This window comes from Cornus florida, unplaced genomic scaffold (assembly GCF_030987335.1).
Source record: "Cornus florida cultivar Cherokee Brave unplaced genomic scaffold, ASM3098733v1 CherokeeBrave_3.0.0_Hap2_Chr11, whole genome shotgun sequence".
Lineage (NCBI taxonomy): Eukaryota > Viridiplantae > Streptophyta > Magnoliopsida > Cornales > Cornaceae > Cornus > Cornus florida.
In genome coordinates this window covers 60,629,703-60,649,695 of record NW_026775581.1, presented here as the reverse complement: position 1 = coordinate 60,649,695, position 19,993 = coordinate 60,629,703, and the positions used below count along the sequence as shown (strand labels likewise).

The following is a 19,993-nucleotide window of genomic DNA, read 5'->3' as shown; positions in this document are numbered from 1 at the left end:
CTGAAAAAAAAAAAAAAAAAAAAATTGTGTTTAGTTCAATTTTCTGAGACTGTTCCAGAGTTCAAACCAAGCAAGCCCATAGTTTTTATAATTTTAAAACTACATTTTTTATATAAAATTAAATTAAATTTTTGTACGTACAACCCACCTTGTAGACCTAATAGTGGCATCTGTCACTCTGATCAAGTGGAGATTATGAACTTCTAGAGTCCTAAACAATATAATTTACAAGTTGATAAATTTTAATGGTTGATCTTTCAACTTTTGCATGCCGATTGCAACAAGACAACCTTAAGCGTATGAAATCCTTATTATGAATATATGTAGAAACACATCCAAAAAAACATTTTTGTGACTTTATTACATGAAACCACAAATCACAACCATCCACTATCAATTATTGTCTAATTTTAGGAACCACGGGAAAGAATTGACTAAACATTATGCACAGAATTTAGATTCCTTTCTGTCTTACAAGTAAATAACTTAAATATATATTGAGAAAAAAATTTATAACTTAAATAAGACAGTCCTCTTGCATGGAGATGGGGAAACAAAACAAAAGCGGCGCAGCCACGACATCAAAAGTTGGAAGGCTACACCACCTTTACACCAACCATCCCAAAACTAACTTAAGGATACAGAGTATAAATTCAAAAAACCTATACTTCATTTTACAAACAAGAAGGCTTCACAGCAGTCCGGAGAGCAGCAACTTCGTTAGGGTTTTGAGAGAAAGGTACAGAATACGCGAGGGTAAAGAACCTTTTTGTACAGATGAGAAGCCTTCACATGAAGTAGCTGAGAGCCTTCTTCCTCCTGGAACCTCCTTCACCATAGAGTTCATTCCACTGTTGAAGCTCAGTCATGTTTATGGACTCGGAAGAAACACTTGCACAGACCTATTATGTGATATGAGCAAAAGTAAATTTTAACGCAAAAACAAGATAAATATTTGCAAGGGGTATATAATTATAACAGTTTTCCCCTTTATTACCCGTTCATGAGCATTTTTGAAGTCATCCATGTTTAAAGGCCGTATATCACCACTTCCACTCAGTGCCGGAGGGGGTTTACCTTCTGCTAGTGCTGCAGCGCGCTCCTGTCATCAATTTAGTATATTAGATCACTGTAGAAGTGCTTCAAAATCTGCTATGAAGAAATTTGAAGGGATACTACACACAGAATGATCCATGCATAATCTGAACAATATCTAGGAAAGAATTCTATTTAGCAGGGCATATATCTACTTCACTGGATAATACATCCCCCTCTCCCACCAACAACCGTGGAAGGCAGAACATACATTTGGTAATGCACTTCTTCTTATACAGGAAAGAATTCCAAGATGTTTCTAGAGATCAACTTCCCAAGGAATTCTAATTGAGAGCATAGTAACACATTGCTCAAGGATAGCTTAACAAGGACAGCAATGGATCTGTACTAGGAGAGCTAGGCATTGAGATAACCTCAAGGATGCTTGAAGCTATTTATCAACCAAGAAATTAATTTGTTTGACTGGATACATCTTCCCAGAGAGACTGGCCTCTGGCATAACAAAATCCATGTTTGCAGCCAGAAACATGGACAACTCATGATAATATCACTATAATGCTATGTTATGCTGTTGCAGATAAAAAACTTTCTTAATCTCCAATAGAAACCACGTCATCATTTTCATTTCGAACTTAATTAGAAATAAGCTTGTTCACTGTTGAGCAAGAGAAACAAACCTTTTTTTCCTTTTCCAAGATCTCTCTGATGGGGCGATGTGCAGCAGTTACACAAAGGTTCTACAATGCAAAAAAGTTTAAAACTCAGAACATTGACAAAAATGGGAGAACACATTCTAACCCAGGAAAAGAGTAGAAAGACAACCTTAAGATCACTTCCTGAATATCCATCTGTCATACTAGCAATTGATTCCAACTCAATATCAGGAGACAAGTCCTCTTTTGCTAGTATCACTTTCAGAATCTTGGCTCTATTTGGAGGATCTGGCAAATTAACCATCAATCTGTGGAAGAACACACATCACAAAAACAGACATATGAAATACAAAAATCCCAAATGTCCACAAACCAAGATAATTGTTTAGGCAACTTCGACTGCTGTTTACCTACGCGGCAGCCTTCTAATAACGGCCTCATCAAGGTCAAACGGCCTATTTGTGGCTGCAAGTACCAGAACGCGTTCTGTGTCTTTTGTTCGCAAGCCATCCCAATTCACCATAAATTCATTTTTCATTTTACGCATGGCTTCGTGTTCTCCCGGGTTTTCCCTCCGTCCCAACATGCTATCAACCTTCAAAAAACAATCAATAAAAAAAGAATAAGAAACTGTATCTGTATGCAAATAAAATTTGAAATATTATAGAAAAATAGGGAGAAGCATACTTCATCCACAAATACAACACTAGGGGCAATTTTACTAGCAAGCGAGAAGACAGCCTTCACGTATTTTTCACCCTCTCCAAACCACTGCAGTTAGAAAGATGGGAAGAATGAGTTGAAATCCAAAATTAAATCACTTTATAGGATCTAATTGAAGTCACAGAAGATCCTCAACAATGCTAACCTTCGATGTGATGCTTGACATGGAAATGTTGATGAAGTTTGCACCAGCTTCCGTAGCAACAGCCTTTGCAAGCATTGTCTTTCCAGTTCCAGGGGGGCCAAATAAAAGTATACCCTTGCAAGGCTAAAAATGAAAGAATGAAAGAATTACAGTGAGATTGTTCTTGTCGGGACTCTTAATTACATACATATGATCTCAAGAATATTCAAGAGCTACGCTGGAATAGAACAGGCAGGAAGGGTGAGCCTTTGAAAAGGAAAATAATATTGAAAAAAAAAAATTGAGGATCAATATATTAGGATCCAAAAACACATATCAATAGTTGCATGTCAAAAGAGCTGTGGAGCAGGAAAAAACCATACACACAAGGATCACAAACAGATTGTTATATAAACTTGATAAACAGTTGCACATAAAAGAGCTGTGGATTTTTTTTTTGAAACAAACAGATAACCTAACAGCCTTCGTCAACCAATTGACTGAATACCAAAGTGGGGATTTTGTCAAACGCCCTAAGTAATACAGTCCAGAAAAGGGTCTGAAAATTGAGATTCTTGAAAGGAAATGTATCAAGTAAACATAAGCCAAATGGAACAATGAAAATGTCAGTCAAAAGTAAATGAAAGCAAATAAGATCTAAATTAAGGCAGAAAAGAGGAGACGTGTGAAAACCTTAGTCAGTTGACCCTTGCAGAAAAGCTCAGGTCTCTGTAAAGGAAGCATCACCAACTCCTTCAATGTATCCTTAACATTTTCAAGGGCTCCAATATCGTCAAATGTGACTCCAATATCAGTGGGTGGAATAACATCAGCTAGAAGCCTTTTTTCAAATTCGTTCTCTGTCACAACATCCTGAAGTTCACCATAAAAATTAATACATCTATACCACAGAGAACATTGCACAAGTTTATTTATATTATTCACAAACATAAGGAACAATTTCTTCGAAGATATTTGCTGGCATTAATAAGCAAAGTGATTACCTTGAGTGACTTCTTCAAGCTCTTGGATTCATTCTGGATAGCATGAAGAATTCCGATCCCATATTGAATGCTGCAAGAATTGCAACATTGAATAAAAACTGTATAGCGTATCCAATAACTAACTACTAATTCAGCCGACAGTAAATCCAAAAAAAAGGTGTGCTGCGAAGTTTCCATTACCTCTCACTTGACAAAACAAGCCCTGTGTCAGCATTAGCCTGGGGGTTCTGCATTAAATGATGGCTTAAAGCCCATCCAACTACCTTCTCCGCACCTTCAATTCATGCCAAAACATAATTCCAGAGTTCTTATTTATTTTGGAACAATTCATTATAAACAAAATAGAATAATAATTGAAGTTAAAAAAAATAGAACAATACTTCAAGTTGTTATGTAATGAAGATAAACATACTTTCATTTGTAAGAGTTTGGTCCCTGATGCATAATGTTTCAAGTCCATCACATTCCAACCCACTCCGACTCAAGACCTACATATGACCAAAACAATTAACTATTACTATGACAATCATTTCCAAATATCACATCTTTAAGCATTAACCTTGCAGAAGGTTTACTATAGTCTATCATGAAGCATTTAGAAGCTTGCGACCGTTGAAAGGAAAATTAACCTAATTTCTAGTTGCGAAGAGAAGAAGCTAATTTTTCTTCAAATAAATTGAACATCTTCAATATAGAAAGACAGGAAACCGAATTTTGTTCAATAAAACTAGTATGGCAATGGTGTGAAAACAACATGCGGGATTTGACAAAAAAATTTGAGACCAAAAAAATATATATATCATTCTCAAGATGTTGATAATTTTTACAGATATATCAACACTTGAAAATTATGATAAATAGTATGATAATAAATTGTTTAATCTTCCTTCAGATTGTTAGGTTGAATACATTACTAAAAAAACAAAAATAGATGATAGAAGTTAGCATCTGATAGATAATGTACCCAAAAAGTTGAGTATTGATTTTCAAACAGATAACACAAAAAACAAAACAAAAAAATGTTGGACTATTTAACTGATGAAAAAATTAATTACCTAATAAAACAAAAGAACAAGAAATTTATTACTACCACTAAATAATATTCAATAGATGAGACAACAGATAAGAAAAGATTGTAAACACTCTTAAATAACACCCGTTCAGGTCAAGTTTTGGAAGATAGTCAATGTAAAATTAGCCAAGTAGCCAAACTAAACATTACCCTTAGTTTAGGGAATATATATGTTTTACCAATACTTTACCACGGCAATACCAGAAATAGTTAAGGTATTAGGCTGAAATTCTATTAAACTTTGCATTGGCAGAGTTATTGCATAGAGTAAATTTATATCTGCACTATTATATTTATAACAAACCCTTCTGGTTCCAATTTACAAATGGGATTCCCAACACTAGAATAAAGTTGTAATAAGAAGACCGACCAAGGAGGACTTAAAGTTGTATTAAAATTATAAAAGTTAACTGTTCAAATAATTCAACTGGTTGTAAAAAGACAGATGTAAAAGTTCTGAGAAATTAGAAATAATTGTTTTTCTGGGTGTTGTTGTCGTAATATGGAGGTATTATAAAAATCTAAAGAAAGTATAAAAAGGCAGTAAATAAAAAAATTAAGAGAGAGGCGGGAGAGACTTGTCCACACACTAATTTACGAAAAATTCTTAACATTATTAAGTAACATGAAATCAATATATTATCACAACTTGCTTGTATTGCTTCAGAAAATAAATAAATAAATAATATTGCCTTCTATTAACCAAGAATATGAAATTTCTCAAGATTAAAGTGTTTTCATTATACTTAAAAATAACAATCTATAGATGTACAAACAGGTGAAAAATATTGAGTTGACTGGTCCACCAATTGGATCAACATACAAGTAAATCATAAGAATATGTCAAACACAAAACTCATTTCAGAGTCGAAGTAAATGAGAGATTTTAACCCAATTCAGAATTAACAAGTAGAGATCCGAAAAATTGACAATTCGAATTCATATTGGTAATCTTGACAACTATCAAACTCTTATTCCTAATTGTGACAAAATTAAATGCAAATAACTTAAAAGTGTCTACTTGTGCAATAAAACTGCAATTATACGTGTCAATGTGGCAAACCACAAACTGCCATTTCCAAATAAATTATCAGTTTAAAGGTGCATAAAATCTGTTAACTATGTCATTTTTGTTCCAAAATCAACAGCAGCAGCAATTAGCTGCAACCCTGATTCAATGTGCACAAAATAAACAGCATAGATACGCTTTTGGAGATGTACTTGGTGAGCGCAACCTGAAGAGAAGAAAAGAAGGTGGGTTGAGGTTCCGGCTTTGGGGCAGGAGGGTATCAAGTATTTGCAACAATTTACAAAAATGGGATCACAAAATAGACACTGTTTCTGTTGCATTAGAAAGGAAAAATAGAACTAGGATTTTGTACCAGGGATTATAACTATAATTTAGCTCAGAAAAATTAAAAGTCGAGAAAATCTTGAAAGTTAATCCATGAAGAAGAAATATCAACAGATTTGAAATTATAAACAGGAATGATATTGTCATAGTTTTCAGATATAGCAAAATTTGCTCACTGTGCGCAGGTGGGTTAGATTCCCCTTCATTTTGAGGGTTTCAGAGTCTCGATCCAATTGATGCTTCCAACTAACAAGAAGCGCCTCATCCTGCAATAATTTAGAAACTAGCATTGGATATATTTTTAATTTTTTTATAAGTAACTAACATTGGATATTGTTGAAAACAAAAAGCAAGTGATTCATTTGAACTCTGAGTAGTGAGTACGCACCTGAGGCATGTGAATGGTTACTTTATTAGGGAAAAGTTTTGTCAGGAGTTTTGTTGCCTTGGGAACCTCCTTCCCCCTGTCATGTAGTCTCCCAAAACTATCCTGAGAAAATCAAAAGGCAATGACATCAGGTTTCTACAAATCTAATATATACTAGGTTACATTTCAGTTTCCAACCTATTATATAAAATATTATAAAAGCAAAAAGATATACAGAGAGAAGGGATATGGAATCTAAAACTAGCAAGAGCAGCTAAAAAAAATTAAGAATTGGATGTCAATAACCAGTCACATAAAATGACAGTTTGACAAAATTGCCTCATACACTGAGATTCAGTTATGGAAGACATTTCACAGCATGACCAGAAACAGTTAGGAATGGAAAGATACAAAAATATTTGATTCAAAGGAGAACAGATTTTCATTTCAGAATGAACTTAATTTAAAAATCATTGAAAAAGGATTGTAAGTGGAACTGCAAAAATGAATGAAAAACAACAACAACAACAAACAAAAGCATATGCATTAAGAATCTGTACTACGTCCTCTCCCTTCGTTTTATGCCTACTTACTCTCTTAACAATGTTTAACAAAATCGGAAGCTGAAGTGGAAAGCTGAAAGGGGAAAAGTAGTTCAAGAAACTACCATAAAATCGTGAAGGAATGATTTGGAATCATAATAGAAATCTGTATGAAAAAATTGGTGAGATACAAAACCACTAGAAAATGTGCTATGTGCTGAAGCAAAAACTTGGGACTACATAAGAGAGCACTGCAAGAAGTGAAAACTTATAAAATACTATTGGTCATAGTTGACAAAGGTGGGCCTAGACTCCAAAAAAGCCCCAGGCCAGTCAAGGCTCAGCTAGAGCGCCTCAACCTACGACAGGCCAGGCCAGGCCCCTTCAATCATGAACACATAAAGCCCTCAGGATCTCACACCTTGTACTTTGTAATCATTTAATGATCACTAAATTAAAAGGTTTATATATCATATATCGTATCGTTTAATCTTGTGAAATATTTGACAAAATTCATAAATTTATGATTCACTACTTACATTAAGTGCAGTTAGTGCTTGATTCTGAATATATATATATATATATGTTTAAATATGCATTACTATTACACACGCGAGTTACTTCAATCAGGCTCGAGCTTTGTATTGCGCCTTGCGCTTAGGCTCCAAAAGGCCTTTGGTGCCTTGAGCCTTTAACAACTATGCTATTGATAAAAGGGAAAAAGGCTTCTAAAGCATTTCAAGAACAAGAGAAATTCTGAGAAGTGTGTTTCTCATAGACTTCAATGCCTTCCCAGGCCCACTTTTAAAAAGTTCCCTACAAGTTTCCCATAACATTTCAAAAGACCCCCTAAAAGTTCTTGAAAGTTTCTTCCCAACTTCCAAATCAAGTTCATAGACAAGTGTTCCCACCAATATGCAAGGTTTTTGGTACTATGTACATCACTAACCTGGCCTATCACGAGGCTCCTCTTCCCCTTGCTATATTTCCAGTTTTAAATTATTTTGCAGTGAGCCATTAATATTTCCAACTATAGTGGCCACTAGCTTTTGACTTCAAAAATATTTAACACATTTAACAAACTACAATATGAGCATCCAATGAGCCATGGACATGAAACAGCAAATACAAAGTTGACATTTTCATTCATGGTTCATATTGAGAGGATGTATAAGGAAGCAAAACCAAAAATCATCATTAACTGTTTATTGAGCCCTATCATGCAAATCCATTATGATGGAAATCCATTATGATGGTTCTTACAAGAAAATCAATGACAAGATCTGATACAAAGGAAGTATGCACATACTATTTATTCTCCACACACACATAACTTGTTATCCATAATGTATCTCCTTTCATATTAAGTAATGCATACCTACAGGAAGTATGAAGTGAAATTTTCCGAATTCACAAGAGCCATGGGTAATCAGGGCTTTGGTTTTCCAGAATGATTTTTTGTGATTAGAAATTGTTATAAAATGATTATAATAGATTTAACCAAGGCCAATTCAAATGGTTTCAGGTGTTTCTTGGTTCTAGAAGTACTGCATTAAATCACAGAAATTATATTATGAAGAAGAGGAGAAGATAATGTGGAGAAGAAAACACCAAAAGTTTCTTCAACACTCACAACCCGGGGGGGGGGGGGGAGGGGGGGGAGGATGATCATGCCATCCAAAACATGATTCAAGCTGCAAACTTTATATAGGATATTCATTACCTTCAACAAAACTATTGTAGTTATTCCTATACACACCCACGGCCTAATAAAAATTAGTAAGAACCCCTGAACTAAACATATAATGAAGATGAAACACAAAACAAACAAACTAATGACCAAGACCAGGAACTTTTGACACATTCATGTGCCTAAAATCAATGGGGGAGAGAGTTGATTTTTTGGGCATGTTAAGAGTTCGGGTACCTATTTGACCCTTGTGTAGCTTTTGTAGGATGCTTTCCCCGTTTGAACGCTTTCTAATCTAATCTTACTTATCAAAAAATAAATTTGAAGACAACCAAAACATCTTGTCTATGACAACAAAAGTTTGGCTTATAGTCAAGGCATTTCCTTGTATATTGAAAACCAGTCCAGCCACTCAAGACGAATCTGAAAATTAAGAAGTGAACTAAATTCTTTTTCTTTTTTTTGATAAATAAAATGTATTAGAAAGTGTTCAAAAGAGGAACGCTTTCTAATACATTCTAAGAATCACCACGTATGAGATATTTTATGTAAATATCATTTCCTCATGACGCTTCTTTCATCAAAACATTGTGCAGGTTTTGCATATTCTGATTGTTACAAATTGACACCACAACTTTAAATTTTTCTATTTTGGGAGGTGAAGCAGATATTTCATCAGGAGTAAACTTAGCATGCAAAGTTAACCCCAAAGGAATGGAATCATTGGTCAGGGACCAAGCCTGAGCATGCAAACATTCAGGTTTTGATTCTTCCCAACTGAGGCCTCACAAGGTTCTTCCTGGATTAAAATTGGTTTGTCTGGAGGGACTAGTTCCACTTTAGGTGGTGACACCCCTCCAAACAACCAAAAAAAAGGTACAACAGGCAAAGTTTGATTATCATTGCGACTCCAAGCAAAACTACAAAAAACAAATGTTCTGATATCCCAATCTCTATGCATTTCCCACATTATTAAGAGGAGGAGGGGGGAAGAAAAGAGAGAAAGAAACTCCAAGTTTTTATGTCTATAACAAGTTATGAATAGTACAAGTCTGCTAGTTATTTTCTTGTGTGGAACACCTGGAACATCCTTTTGCACTTTTACCCCCAAACGGAGTAAAAATGATAAAAGAAAAGAACTAGTACAACAAATGCCCGCTAGAGGCTATTATTATACATAAAATTAGGATGAAGAATATCTTGAGACTTATATAAACTTCACGAGTTTCTTCTGGATCATGCCCATAAATGAAGAAGCTAGTCCAAACTAATGGAAAATTATGTAACAGTAGAAAGACAGAAAGAAAGGATGATACTTCAATGGATTAAGAGAACAATATTATGAAGTTCATTAACTTTGAAGCCACCAAAAATACTCTGTAAATCGATAAGAGCCACAAATACCCAAAATATAACTATTTTGAATTCTAATCAAGGCTTTAAAAGGGAAACGAAATGAATTGCTTGAAAGCATTCAAATGCAACCAAAATGGCTGTTGTACCTTCTTGAAATAGAAAAAGAAAGAAAACAAGAACCAGTAAAAAAAAATTGTGCCCAAAACCTAACATGAAATGCAAAATTTCAAATAAGCATATGCAACAGCGCATTCAAGATTTCAATAAAATAATTGTTACCGGGAGAGCCAAGTCAAGAAGAGCAGTCTGGTTGCTGCCAAATTTTGTGAAAAGCAAACCACCAGGATGTGACTGCAAGAGAAGCAAAGGGAATTTAATTTATAAATATGCGATCAAGTGAGCTCATAAATGGTTTTTTAATGCATGAGACTTATGCCATCACTCCCACAGGCAAACCTAAAAAACAGCTTTGGATTCAACCATGGACGCTAAAATTTTCCACAGCTTCTCTTGATCCCAAAACAGACACCACCTATTAGACTGAAAATAAGTTTGCAATAAAGCGATAATTCGTGAAAAAATCTCTTCTTGTGATACAGCTTAGAAGTTCACTAAAAAAACTGAACAGAAGACCCCTTATACATTCACATAAGTCAACCCAACAGAAGAGCCAGAGATCATCACAATTCACAAAAAGTTTTTCACAGCTTTTAAATTCATCTGAACTATAAACTTCCCAATACTGGGGTCATGGGTAATATACAACATTTTTCAAACAAAAAAGATGCTCTAGTTCAATTTATACAGATAAAGATGGAAGAAGTGTGCATGTGAGTGTGTGCACATGCGAGAGAAGGAAAGAAAAAAAAGAAAACTACAACAAAGGTAAGGTCCGATCTTCTCTTTTCGGAAAAGACCACATCTGATTTTCTTTTCCACTATGGGTAAGGATACACATCTGTTGATGTTGAAAGAATCAGTAAGACTTTCAGGCTTAACATCATTTAATTTTACATATGTCAATACTAAAAAGCATTTTCTTGACTCGAGTTTTGTTCTACATGATGATTTTAACTCTCATACTCATGAGGGCTATAACACCTTTGCACTTAAACCAAAGGGTAACAGATATATCAGCCAATAGAATTAAAGAACAAACTGATATCCCCATGGAAACTAATTCCTCCAAATCAGGCAATCATTACCTTTTCTTTACGGTTGTCAGTGTGAGTGTGCGAACCAATTATGACAACATTGTCAGGGAGCTTTTCAAGCCTGCTTTTATATGTTGAATACGATTCTGAATTTCCAACAATGGACTTCTCAGGATCTTTCATAAACAAAATGAAGGGAGAATTTCGGCTTTCACTTAACACAGCCTGATAAAAAGAAAAAAATAATAATAATAATGGAATTTCAGAAGTATTTATGAAATGACAATAAAGCACAAAACTTGGACAAAAGAACCATAATTACTTGAACAAAATATAAGGCCTACCTCAAATAAAGTGCTAATGAGTAACTTGTCCAGATCTTCCACACCAGTGCTTTCCAAACGAAGATCATTAACTAGAGAGAGTAAGAAAGAAAAGGTAAAAGGGACTTAACAATATTGAAAAAATAACAAAATTTACTAAGTCGTGAGCATGTGGAAATAATAAAAAATTAGGACCTTACCATTACAGAAGAATCCATGACCCGGCTCACAGACACCCCCTAGGTCAATTCCGTCAGGTATGGGCTTATCAAATCTAACACCAATTTTTGATAAAGGATTTTCTTCAAAAGGTAATACAACCTTCCCTCGACTCCCAAAAGTTGGGCCCCTAAAATTTTGATAGATAAAAACTAAGACATTTACCAAGGTAAAAATTCAGATGCCCACAAATGAGAGAAAGAGAGGATACAAATAAACATTCCACTAGTAATGCTCTACATATAGATAAATAAAAAATAAAAATAAAAAATAAATGGTCAATCTTTATGAAAATGCCAATAGACATGTCGTAGAGGCCACAAGCTCAGGCTCATGCCAAGGTAACATTACCTATAACAGCAGATTATTCTATATAGATTACATCACTTGAATGAAGTTATATTGACATAGATGCCTATAAGATCCAAAAAATTGAACCTTTTTAATTTAGAAGTGTTAACCTTAGTGACTGACCACTGAACAAATAGAGATCAGTACATGAATCTATGGATTAAATTAGAAAGCTTCAAGAGCCAAGCGACAGAAATTTCCGAAGGTAATACAAACCAAGTGATTTAACTTAGTAGATGAATAACAAAGGAAGAAACTATAAGCTAAGCATAATTTTAAAAAAAAAAAGGTCCAGGAGGCAAAATATATTGAATTAGAATGGTAATTTATCATGTTTCAACTTTCAATTAGAATATATAGATGAATTGTAGCACACTACCAAAAAATAAATAAACCAGAATCTAGAGATGAAAGTGCTGAGAGATTAAACTACAACTCAGCCCCAAAAAAGAAGAAATGAGAACATAAAAAGCAGTCCAGGTAGCACCGTACAATTATAAATTATACCTTGAAGGAGATGACGTTGAATATAAGCTGCCAGAAGGAGACCCGGTGAATCTCACTTTGTCACCTACAAGTTCCACAGTGCATTTAGAAAAGGGGAACAAATGTTGAGCTCATATAAAAGAAAATGTAACAGTTTAATGTTGAAGGGCACTAGAAAGCGAACCATGAAAACACCGCTGACAAGTAACCAGAAGGGGCATACCTGTTTTAAAGGGACTCTTCGACGTCCCCAAAGAAGACGGTACAGTGTCAGACTCCAACTTTGGTTGGGACTCCAAGCCAACAGAAGAAGGAACATTTGAAGAGCTAGGAGTATCTGCTTCAGCAACTGCAGGAGAAGTGCTTTTAGCTAAGTCGGTGGCTCCAGAACCTTGCTTTGTAGTATTGCAAGATTTTTCTGTGTTATATCCCGCTTTCAGTAGCTCTGCTTCCTTTGAAGATAAACCCTACAACACATTGATAAATGATGATTTACTCACTGATTCTTTATGGTTGGTAAATAAAATTGTAATGAGAACTTGATAAAACAATATCAAACAAGTCAATCATACCTACAACCTGAAGTGATCATAACAAGAAAATAATTATTCATATGCTGTTGATGCAAAATGGTATTAAAAACAAATTATTCCTTTATCAAAGTCAATCTAGTTTATTTTTATCTTACACCCAAAAATGAATGGCTATCAAATATAAGCAATTTAGCCCCAAAGTACTTGGCAAGTGCCTTCGCCAACATCTCCTGATATATTTCAGACCCTGTAAAAATTTCAGAAAATAAAATTAGACTCTGCAGTTAGGCATTTCCTCAAGTGAAAAAAATACAATCTCCAAAATAAATACTACTCGTAAAGAAATCCATCCAAACCTGCAGGACCAGAAAGCAAAATTCGCGGGTTCACGGTAGGAAGTTCAGACGTATATTTAACTTGTTCTTTGTGCTTCAAGTGTATATAAGAAGCCGAAATCAGCACATTTTTTGTATTTTCACTGCAAGAGGGGAAACCATAAGAAAGTTCAGTAATTACTGATGTGGTGGCATTTGAAATAAAAAAGCATCTAGTGTATCATTCAGCAGTAAGAATGGCATGATCAACAGCTGAGGGTGTTCCTCATTAGAAAACCACCATATACACAAGTAACACGATCACTTTAAGTTACTTAATATCTTGACATGGTAATGGTAAAACAAACCTATAATAAATGAATGAAAGCTAAATGCTAATTACAGTGACATCATCACACAAATAGGATATCCAAAATCCATTCCAGAAAGATATGATTTACATCTTTGCTACGTGACAGAATATATGTCAACATAATTAAATGATCAAAACCTTGTTACTTGAGCACATTTAAATATAAAAATAAAAGCTTTCTTTTACACATGTAGCTTAGTGGTATGAGCAGTCATCCCGCATAAGGCAATGTCCAAAATCAGGTTTAGGTATATGATATACCGCCAGAGTTACTCGCCCCGGGGGGGGGGGCGCCACCCGATACCATGACCTAAACTTATCTACATATTTCCCCCCATCTACATATTTTGGGGGAAATGTCTAACAGAATATAAAAGGTAAGCTTATGTTCAAGACAAGCTACACCATTTCAAGCCCCTCAGTACGTTTCCGAGATCTGATACGCGAATATTTGAGTGCATGTCCCAAGGATGAGCAACAATTCCTTTCAATAGCTTGGAAATTGGAATGTTTCACCCTCAACTCTTTCTTCATTTAGCATTTGAACCTCGATATAACAATATTTTTAAGACCCAAATCTTCTTAATCCAGGGCATTTTCTCACCTGCATACATAGACTGCAGATATAAGTGTTCTTAACTAGATAGAGGACTTCTTTTTTCTTTTTCTGCACATATTAGAACCTCAGTTTCCTTATACAGATTTTTCCTCCATTTACGCATTCTTATCTACATTTTCACATTTAATAAAACCTTCACCACATATAAATCATTCTCCAAGAAAAAATAAAAATAAAAAACTGCAAAATTTTAACCCATTTTCTTCTATATTCAAACCATTAGGACTATAACCAGAATGAATTTTAAAAAGAAAAGGAGAGAAAAATGTGAGGATGATAAAAAAGATGCAAAAGAGGTAGACAAAAATTGGAGCTGTCACTACCAAGTACCAATCAACACCAAAACCAGTCTTCAATTTCTATCACCGTGCGAGCTGGCTGTGACCAGCAACAGTAATCTCTCTCTCTCTCTCTCTCTCATCAATGTAATAATTGAAAAAAATAGCAAGGCATCCCAAAGAACTTCTAATCTCTCTATTATCAATATATTAAAGGGAAATGTCACCTCAAAGAAATTCTACTCATATTAATTATTTTTTACAATAGAATTTAATTAGTATTATTCAATTCCCTTTTCTAGTAATATTTATAATTTCTTCTTTAGAATTCTTATGAACTTGTCATCCCTGCCTTTTTATGTCCAACTTTCCAATTTATAAAATTAATATTTAGGGCCCATTTACTAAATATAAAGTGATTCTTGCTTCTGCTTTTACCCGAAAGCAAAATCAAGCAAAATAACATAATTCAAGTTCAATAATTTTATATATATATATATATATATATTTTGTTTTCTGACTTGGTAGACTTGAAATTTATTTCCAATAATAGCCAACGTTTAATCGATATTTCTAATCACAATCTTTTCTGTCCTAGTTGATACTCAACACCCCCGTCCTCCTCTCAAGGAATTGGTTGCAACTTTTTTGTTTCTTCACATCTAAAATACCTGCAAATTTTTCACTTGTATATGCTAAAACCCAATTAATGATAGATTAGTAATATATATACAAAAATAACAACCTATATAAATATTGAATATGGTTTCAAAATTACTCTGATAGTTAGTACCACCACTAAATTTAAAAAAAAAAAAAGATTCTAAACTGAAAGGAATTATCATTTAGCCAAAAAATACAGACCATATAAAGTCTTCTCTATTGTTGAAAATAAAATCCCATTCATATACTAAAGCTCAAGTCTCACACACAACCAACAGTTACACTTAAAAACAAAAATGCAAGAAAAATTAACTTTTAAGGATCGTTTCAAATCTAAAAGTCAAAATCCAAATTAAAGAACTTCATAATTGCATGAGAAGAACCTAATTTGAGCTGAATACTCCCTCTACTAGAGCCATCACTCAGATCTAAAACTACAATTAATGTAGAGAAACAGAAGATGTTCCCAATAAACAATTATTAAACTTCAGATCAAAATTAATCAGTTCCTGCAAATTCTTGATACCAGGTATGGAGTCGTCGATCAAAGAGTCTAAGAAAAACGGTGGTGTCATCGATTGTCGGTGGTTGAGAAAAACTATGAGAGCGAGTACAGGATAGAAAGAAGAAACCGAGATGCTGAGAGAGAGAGAGAGAGAGAGTGAGTGATATCAGCCGATCGAACCGTCTCCAGTGGTGTCGTCGATCGCCGGGCACTCGCTGTTGGGTTAGGAGATGATACTGGTACTATGGTTCACACTACAGAAAGCAAAGGTCCTAAAGAAGAAAAGGCCCTAATTTTAGGAAGCTGCAGTAACTTTTATGTGCCCCTACAGTAGAAGTAATTCTCATCTACAGTAAGAAAACACAGAAATCAACATTTTCTTGCTTTCCCTTTTCTTCTTTAAAATTGGAATCACTTTCTGAAAACTAAAAAGCTAATACAACCACTTGCCAACTAGCAAAAATCTCCACTACTGACATAGGCATCACCGAGAAAAATCCTAAAAAGACAAACTAAAGACAAGCCTCCTAGGCAACACTTTAAAATGAAGGAAATTTGTCTACAATAAACCCGCACCTTTGCACATATAACACCAGTTTAGAAGTACTTTCTCTAAAGTAAGTCATCACTCACCAAGGAGAATTTGTCTACAATAGCACCACACCTTTGCACATATATCACCAGTTTAGAAGTACTTTCTCTAAAGTGAGTCATCGCTCACCAAGTTCTCCCCAAGAATCCAAGCAAAGAACGAAACCTTGGTGGGGACTACAGCTGTCCAAATTCCCCACTACTGGAGGGTGCAAGCAATGTCTCCAATTAACACCTTGTAATACATATCCATATCAACCCTCCCTCGCCCTGAAGCCCAGAACAGCAATTTATAATCCTCAGACTTGTTGATATCATTAAACCGAAAACGAAAAAAAAATGCATTCACTGACTCAAATCACTAAATGAGACAACCATCAAAAAGAAGATCCATAGTTCTGTACCATGCCAGTCTCTGAAAACCTCAAGTGGACCACTAAAGTGGCTTCCTTATCCACAGCAATCCCAAAAGCTCTGGAGTTACTCCTTCTCAAGTTAAACAAATATCAAGCCAAAAATAAAGTCCAGCTAATTACATTTCTCCTTGTATAAAAATAATGCAGCAATTTTCCCCTTTGTTTGGCATTTTATTAGAGTATATGATCTAAGTAAATAATATAAATAACCAGTATACACCATCATCTAACATCTTCAAGCCTTAACAAGTACACCATCAAGTCCAAATCCTTTCACATTTGCAGAGAAAATAACTTGGAAAAAAAATCCATAGAGCTTTGCAATAAACTTCATGAGCTTATTTCCCAGTTTATTAGTTTTTCCTAAACTAAAGTTCCTTTCTGTTTCTTCTCATAAATAATTTCCAGCAGGAATTCTTCTAAAAACTCACACAACAATCCAAAAATCCAAAGCTTAAAAAATAAAAAGAATTGTAATATAATACATTACAGGACAATCCAGAAAGTAACCAAAGTGGGATAATCATAGAGAGCATGCCAATAAACATAACAGGTTTCTGAATACCATACCTCAAATAATATGGGAAATCGTCAAATGAAACTTCTATGTCTCTGCCATCAAGAATCCCTGCATGAATGTCTTCTTTAAAGACTGCACATCTTAGAGACATACCCGATGTTGATGCTGGCAGTGAATCCCTGGTCCACTCATTTCGTTCTTCAAATACCTGTTTACAGATACTTTTGCTCAATTTCAGGTTACAACTAGTCGACGGAGCTAACATCTGCAATAAAGGCCTTAGCAAATCATTCAGCCCAGAAAGTTTTACATTGCCTGCCTCTATGCCAGAGTCCGGGTTGCCACCGAGCGGCATGATCTTGCTAGTTTCTCCGACGTCTGCAGCTTTATCACTCCCAACATTTGTTGATGAATTGACTTCTAAACCATCGAGCTCAATCTCCATACTGTCATGAACAACAGGAAGTGGGGGCAGCTCACTCCCTTGGTGTGTTTTACCACTTGTTTGAGCAGTAGGCTTCAACCGTGACAAGTCTTGCCGCAGGCTCGAGAGAGATGCCAAAATAGAAGCCCCAGCCACAGCTGAAGGATCCCCTGCCCTCCTTTCAATCTGCAGCAATTTTCCTACACTACTCTGAGCCTCTGCTCCACCAACTGATGGAGGAGTCTTGAGAACAGAATCAGTTGATAGTCGCTGGAAAATCTGTACAGAAGATACATTAAGGAAAATTCCCTCATTTACATATGCATGCAATCTTACACAACAATGCAAGAGTAAAACGGGTAAAAATGTGAGCTTTATCATTCCAACAATCCATAAAATAAATTAAATGAAGAGCACTCTTAAAACAAAAAGGAAAGGATACATAAGCGTGGTTCCCCAGCAAGCCAAACACCACCTCATCCCCAGAACTGAGGACACAGCTCGTATTCTTCTTAATAGATTTTCCATTTACTTGCACAGATCCTTTGCTCCCCCTGCTTTCGAGCACCGCAACAGAAGTGCCTTCGCGCTGATTATGTTCATAAATAATGAGTACTCATACTGCATATACAAACTATGTAGTTTATACCCCAAAAAAAAAAAAAAAAAAAAAAAAAAAAAAAAGAAAAGAAAAAAGAAACATGCAACAATACCCAAGTAGAATATCTATCTAGAAGATACTCCTGATCATATTTATGTAAAATCTACTCCTGCGTGTTTGCACACTTAAGCAGGTAACATGAGCTTTATATAAAAGCAATACCTGTGTGTGCCTGATTACACATAGATTTGCACTAACAGTTTGATCCTTTAATACAAGACTGCTCTGTCTGCTCGCACCAATGGTGAAATTTAATGTATAAATAGAAACACTCTGATTCTGCAGCACAAAACAACCTCATTCATGCATGTAAAAGAAACCAATAATCAAACTCACACTGATGCTGACAAATACACCTTCTTCACTAAAGAAAACCAACTCAAAAACACAAAACACAATGTAAAAAAAAAAAAAAGTGATGGATAAATTACTTGTGGATACTGTGACAGAAGTCTACACCAGGGACTTTCAAAATTGGTGTTCCTCCACGAAGAGAATGAATTTCTGGGTTTATCAACCACAACGGGCGAAGACCCTTCAACACAAGGAAACACAAAACTCTCAATCTGAAGTCAATCTATCGTGAATGACAGTTCAATTCAAGAATTAATCAGTAAGAATCAACTCACCCTCAGCGATCGGTGCTGTGACACCAACCGTCTGAGCCGCCTCTCCTCCTTTTCCGACACTCGAAGCCTCGTTGCCGCCACCGGTAGGAGGGTCAACCGACCCAGATGGATCCACCGCTTGAGGTGAACCCAATTCTTTCGAATTCTCAGCCAACGTCGATTTCTCTACAACCCCATTGTCGTCCTGAAAATTGGCACAAACCCATCGTCACAAAATCAAAAAATTTATGTTTTAGAAAAAGCAAATCAAAAAAACCAAGACCAAAAAGTGATTCAAAAATCAAAAAGGCCCTGAATCGATTTTCGCAATAGAACCTTCTGACGCTTCGGCGACGGAGGTTTCTCCTCGGACGACGAAGATCTCTTGCTATTGTTACCGGGTAGAGATCCACTTCGTCTCGTCGAAACCATGTCTGGTTCGTCCTCTCCCGAACTAGAGAGAGAAAGACAAACTTTGGAGAAAGATAGAAAGAAAGAGAGAAAAAAAAAATACAGAGAATATAACAAAAATATATAAATAAATAAATATGTTATTACCAAAACTTTTTTTTATTTTTCTTGGAAAATTGTTTTGTGGTTTGGTTGGTGGTACCGTATTATATATATATATATACACGGAGTAATATAATAATACCCTGTTACGGGTTTATTCATTAGCCGTGCACTGCCCTTTTTCTTCTTTTTCCCTTTATTTTGTTTTTTTTTTAATTTATATATTTATCATGAAAATAAATAAATAAATAAATTGCACGTTAATTTTATTCGAATCAATTAAAATCGTATTTTTTTATCGATTCACTTTTTAGAGGTTAAAAATACCGAAACTAAATATCTTTGTTTGTATACATATTTATTTTCATCTGATTTGATTGATTAGTAGTAATGTTTTACTAGGTTGGGCTTGCATTATTAATATTAGATCGATGTGATATATATTAATCTTTTTTACCTTATATGCTAATGAAATAATATTTCTTGTTTGGGTGCATATTA

At 34.9% G+C, this 19,993-nt stretch overlaps 1 protein-coding gene across 3 annotated transcripts; it reads right to left on the bottom strand.

Moving 5' to 3' along the window:
* Positions 1-430: 430 nt before the first annotated feature.
* Positions 431-19,483, bottom strand: LOC132286377 (uncharacterized). 3 transcript variants are annotated; one of them, XM_059788704.1, is made up of 28 exons: positions 19,316-19,483; positions 19,001-19,184; positions 18,803-18,906; positions 18,534-18,650; positions 18,153-18,299; positions 17,597-17,989; positions 17,337-17,494; positions 13,364-13,485; positions 13,163-13,254; positions 12,698-12,941; positions 12,496-12,559; positions 11,619-11,767; positions 11,440-11,510; positions 11,147-11,320; positions 10,221-10,292; positions 6,375-6,476; positions 6,163-6,252; positions 3,973-4,048; positions 3,741-3,834; positions 3,561-3,630; positions 3,250-3,429; positions 2,578-2,700; positions 2,397-2,480; positions 2,120-2,304; positions 1,879-2,017; positions 1,734-1,793; positions 998-1,102; positions 431-902 (listed from the first exon to the last, which is right to left on the bottom strand). In XM_059788704.1, the coding sequence occupies exons 1-28, from the start codon at positions 19,409-19,411 to the stop codon at positions 789-791; spliced, it is 3,609 nt and encodes a 1,202-aa protein (XP_059644687.1). In that variant the 5' UTR covers positions 19,412-19,483; the 3' UTR covers positions 431-788. The 3 variants fall into 3 exon arrangements, with proteins under 3 accessions (XP_059644687.1, XP_059644688.1, XP_059644686.1); XM_059788705.1 differs by having other exon boundaries at positions 17,606-17,989; XM_059788703.1 differs by having other exon boundaries at positions 17,337-17,989.
* Positions 19,484-19,993: the final 510 nt, after the last annotated feature.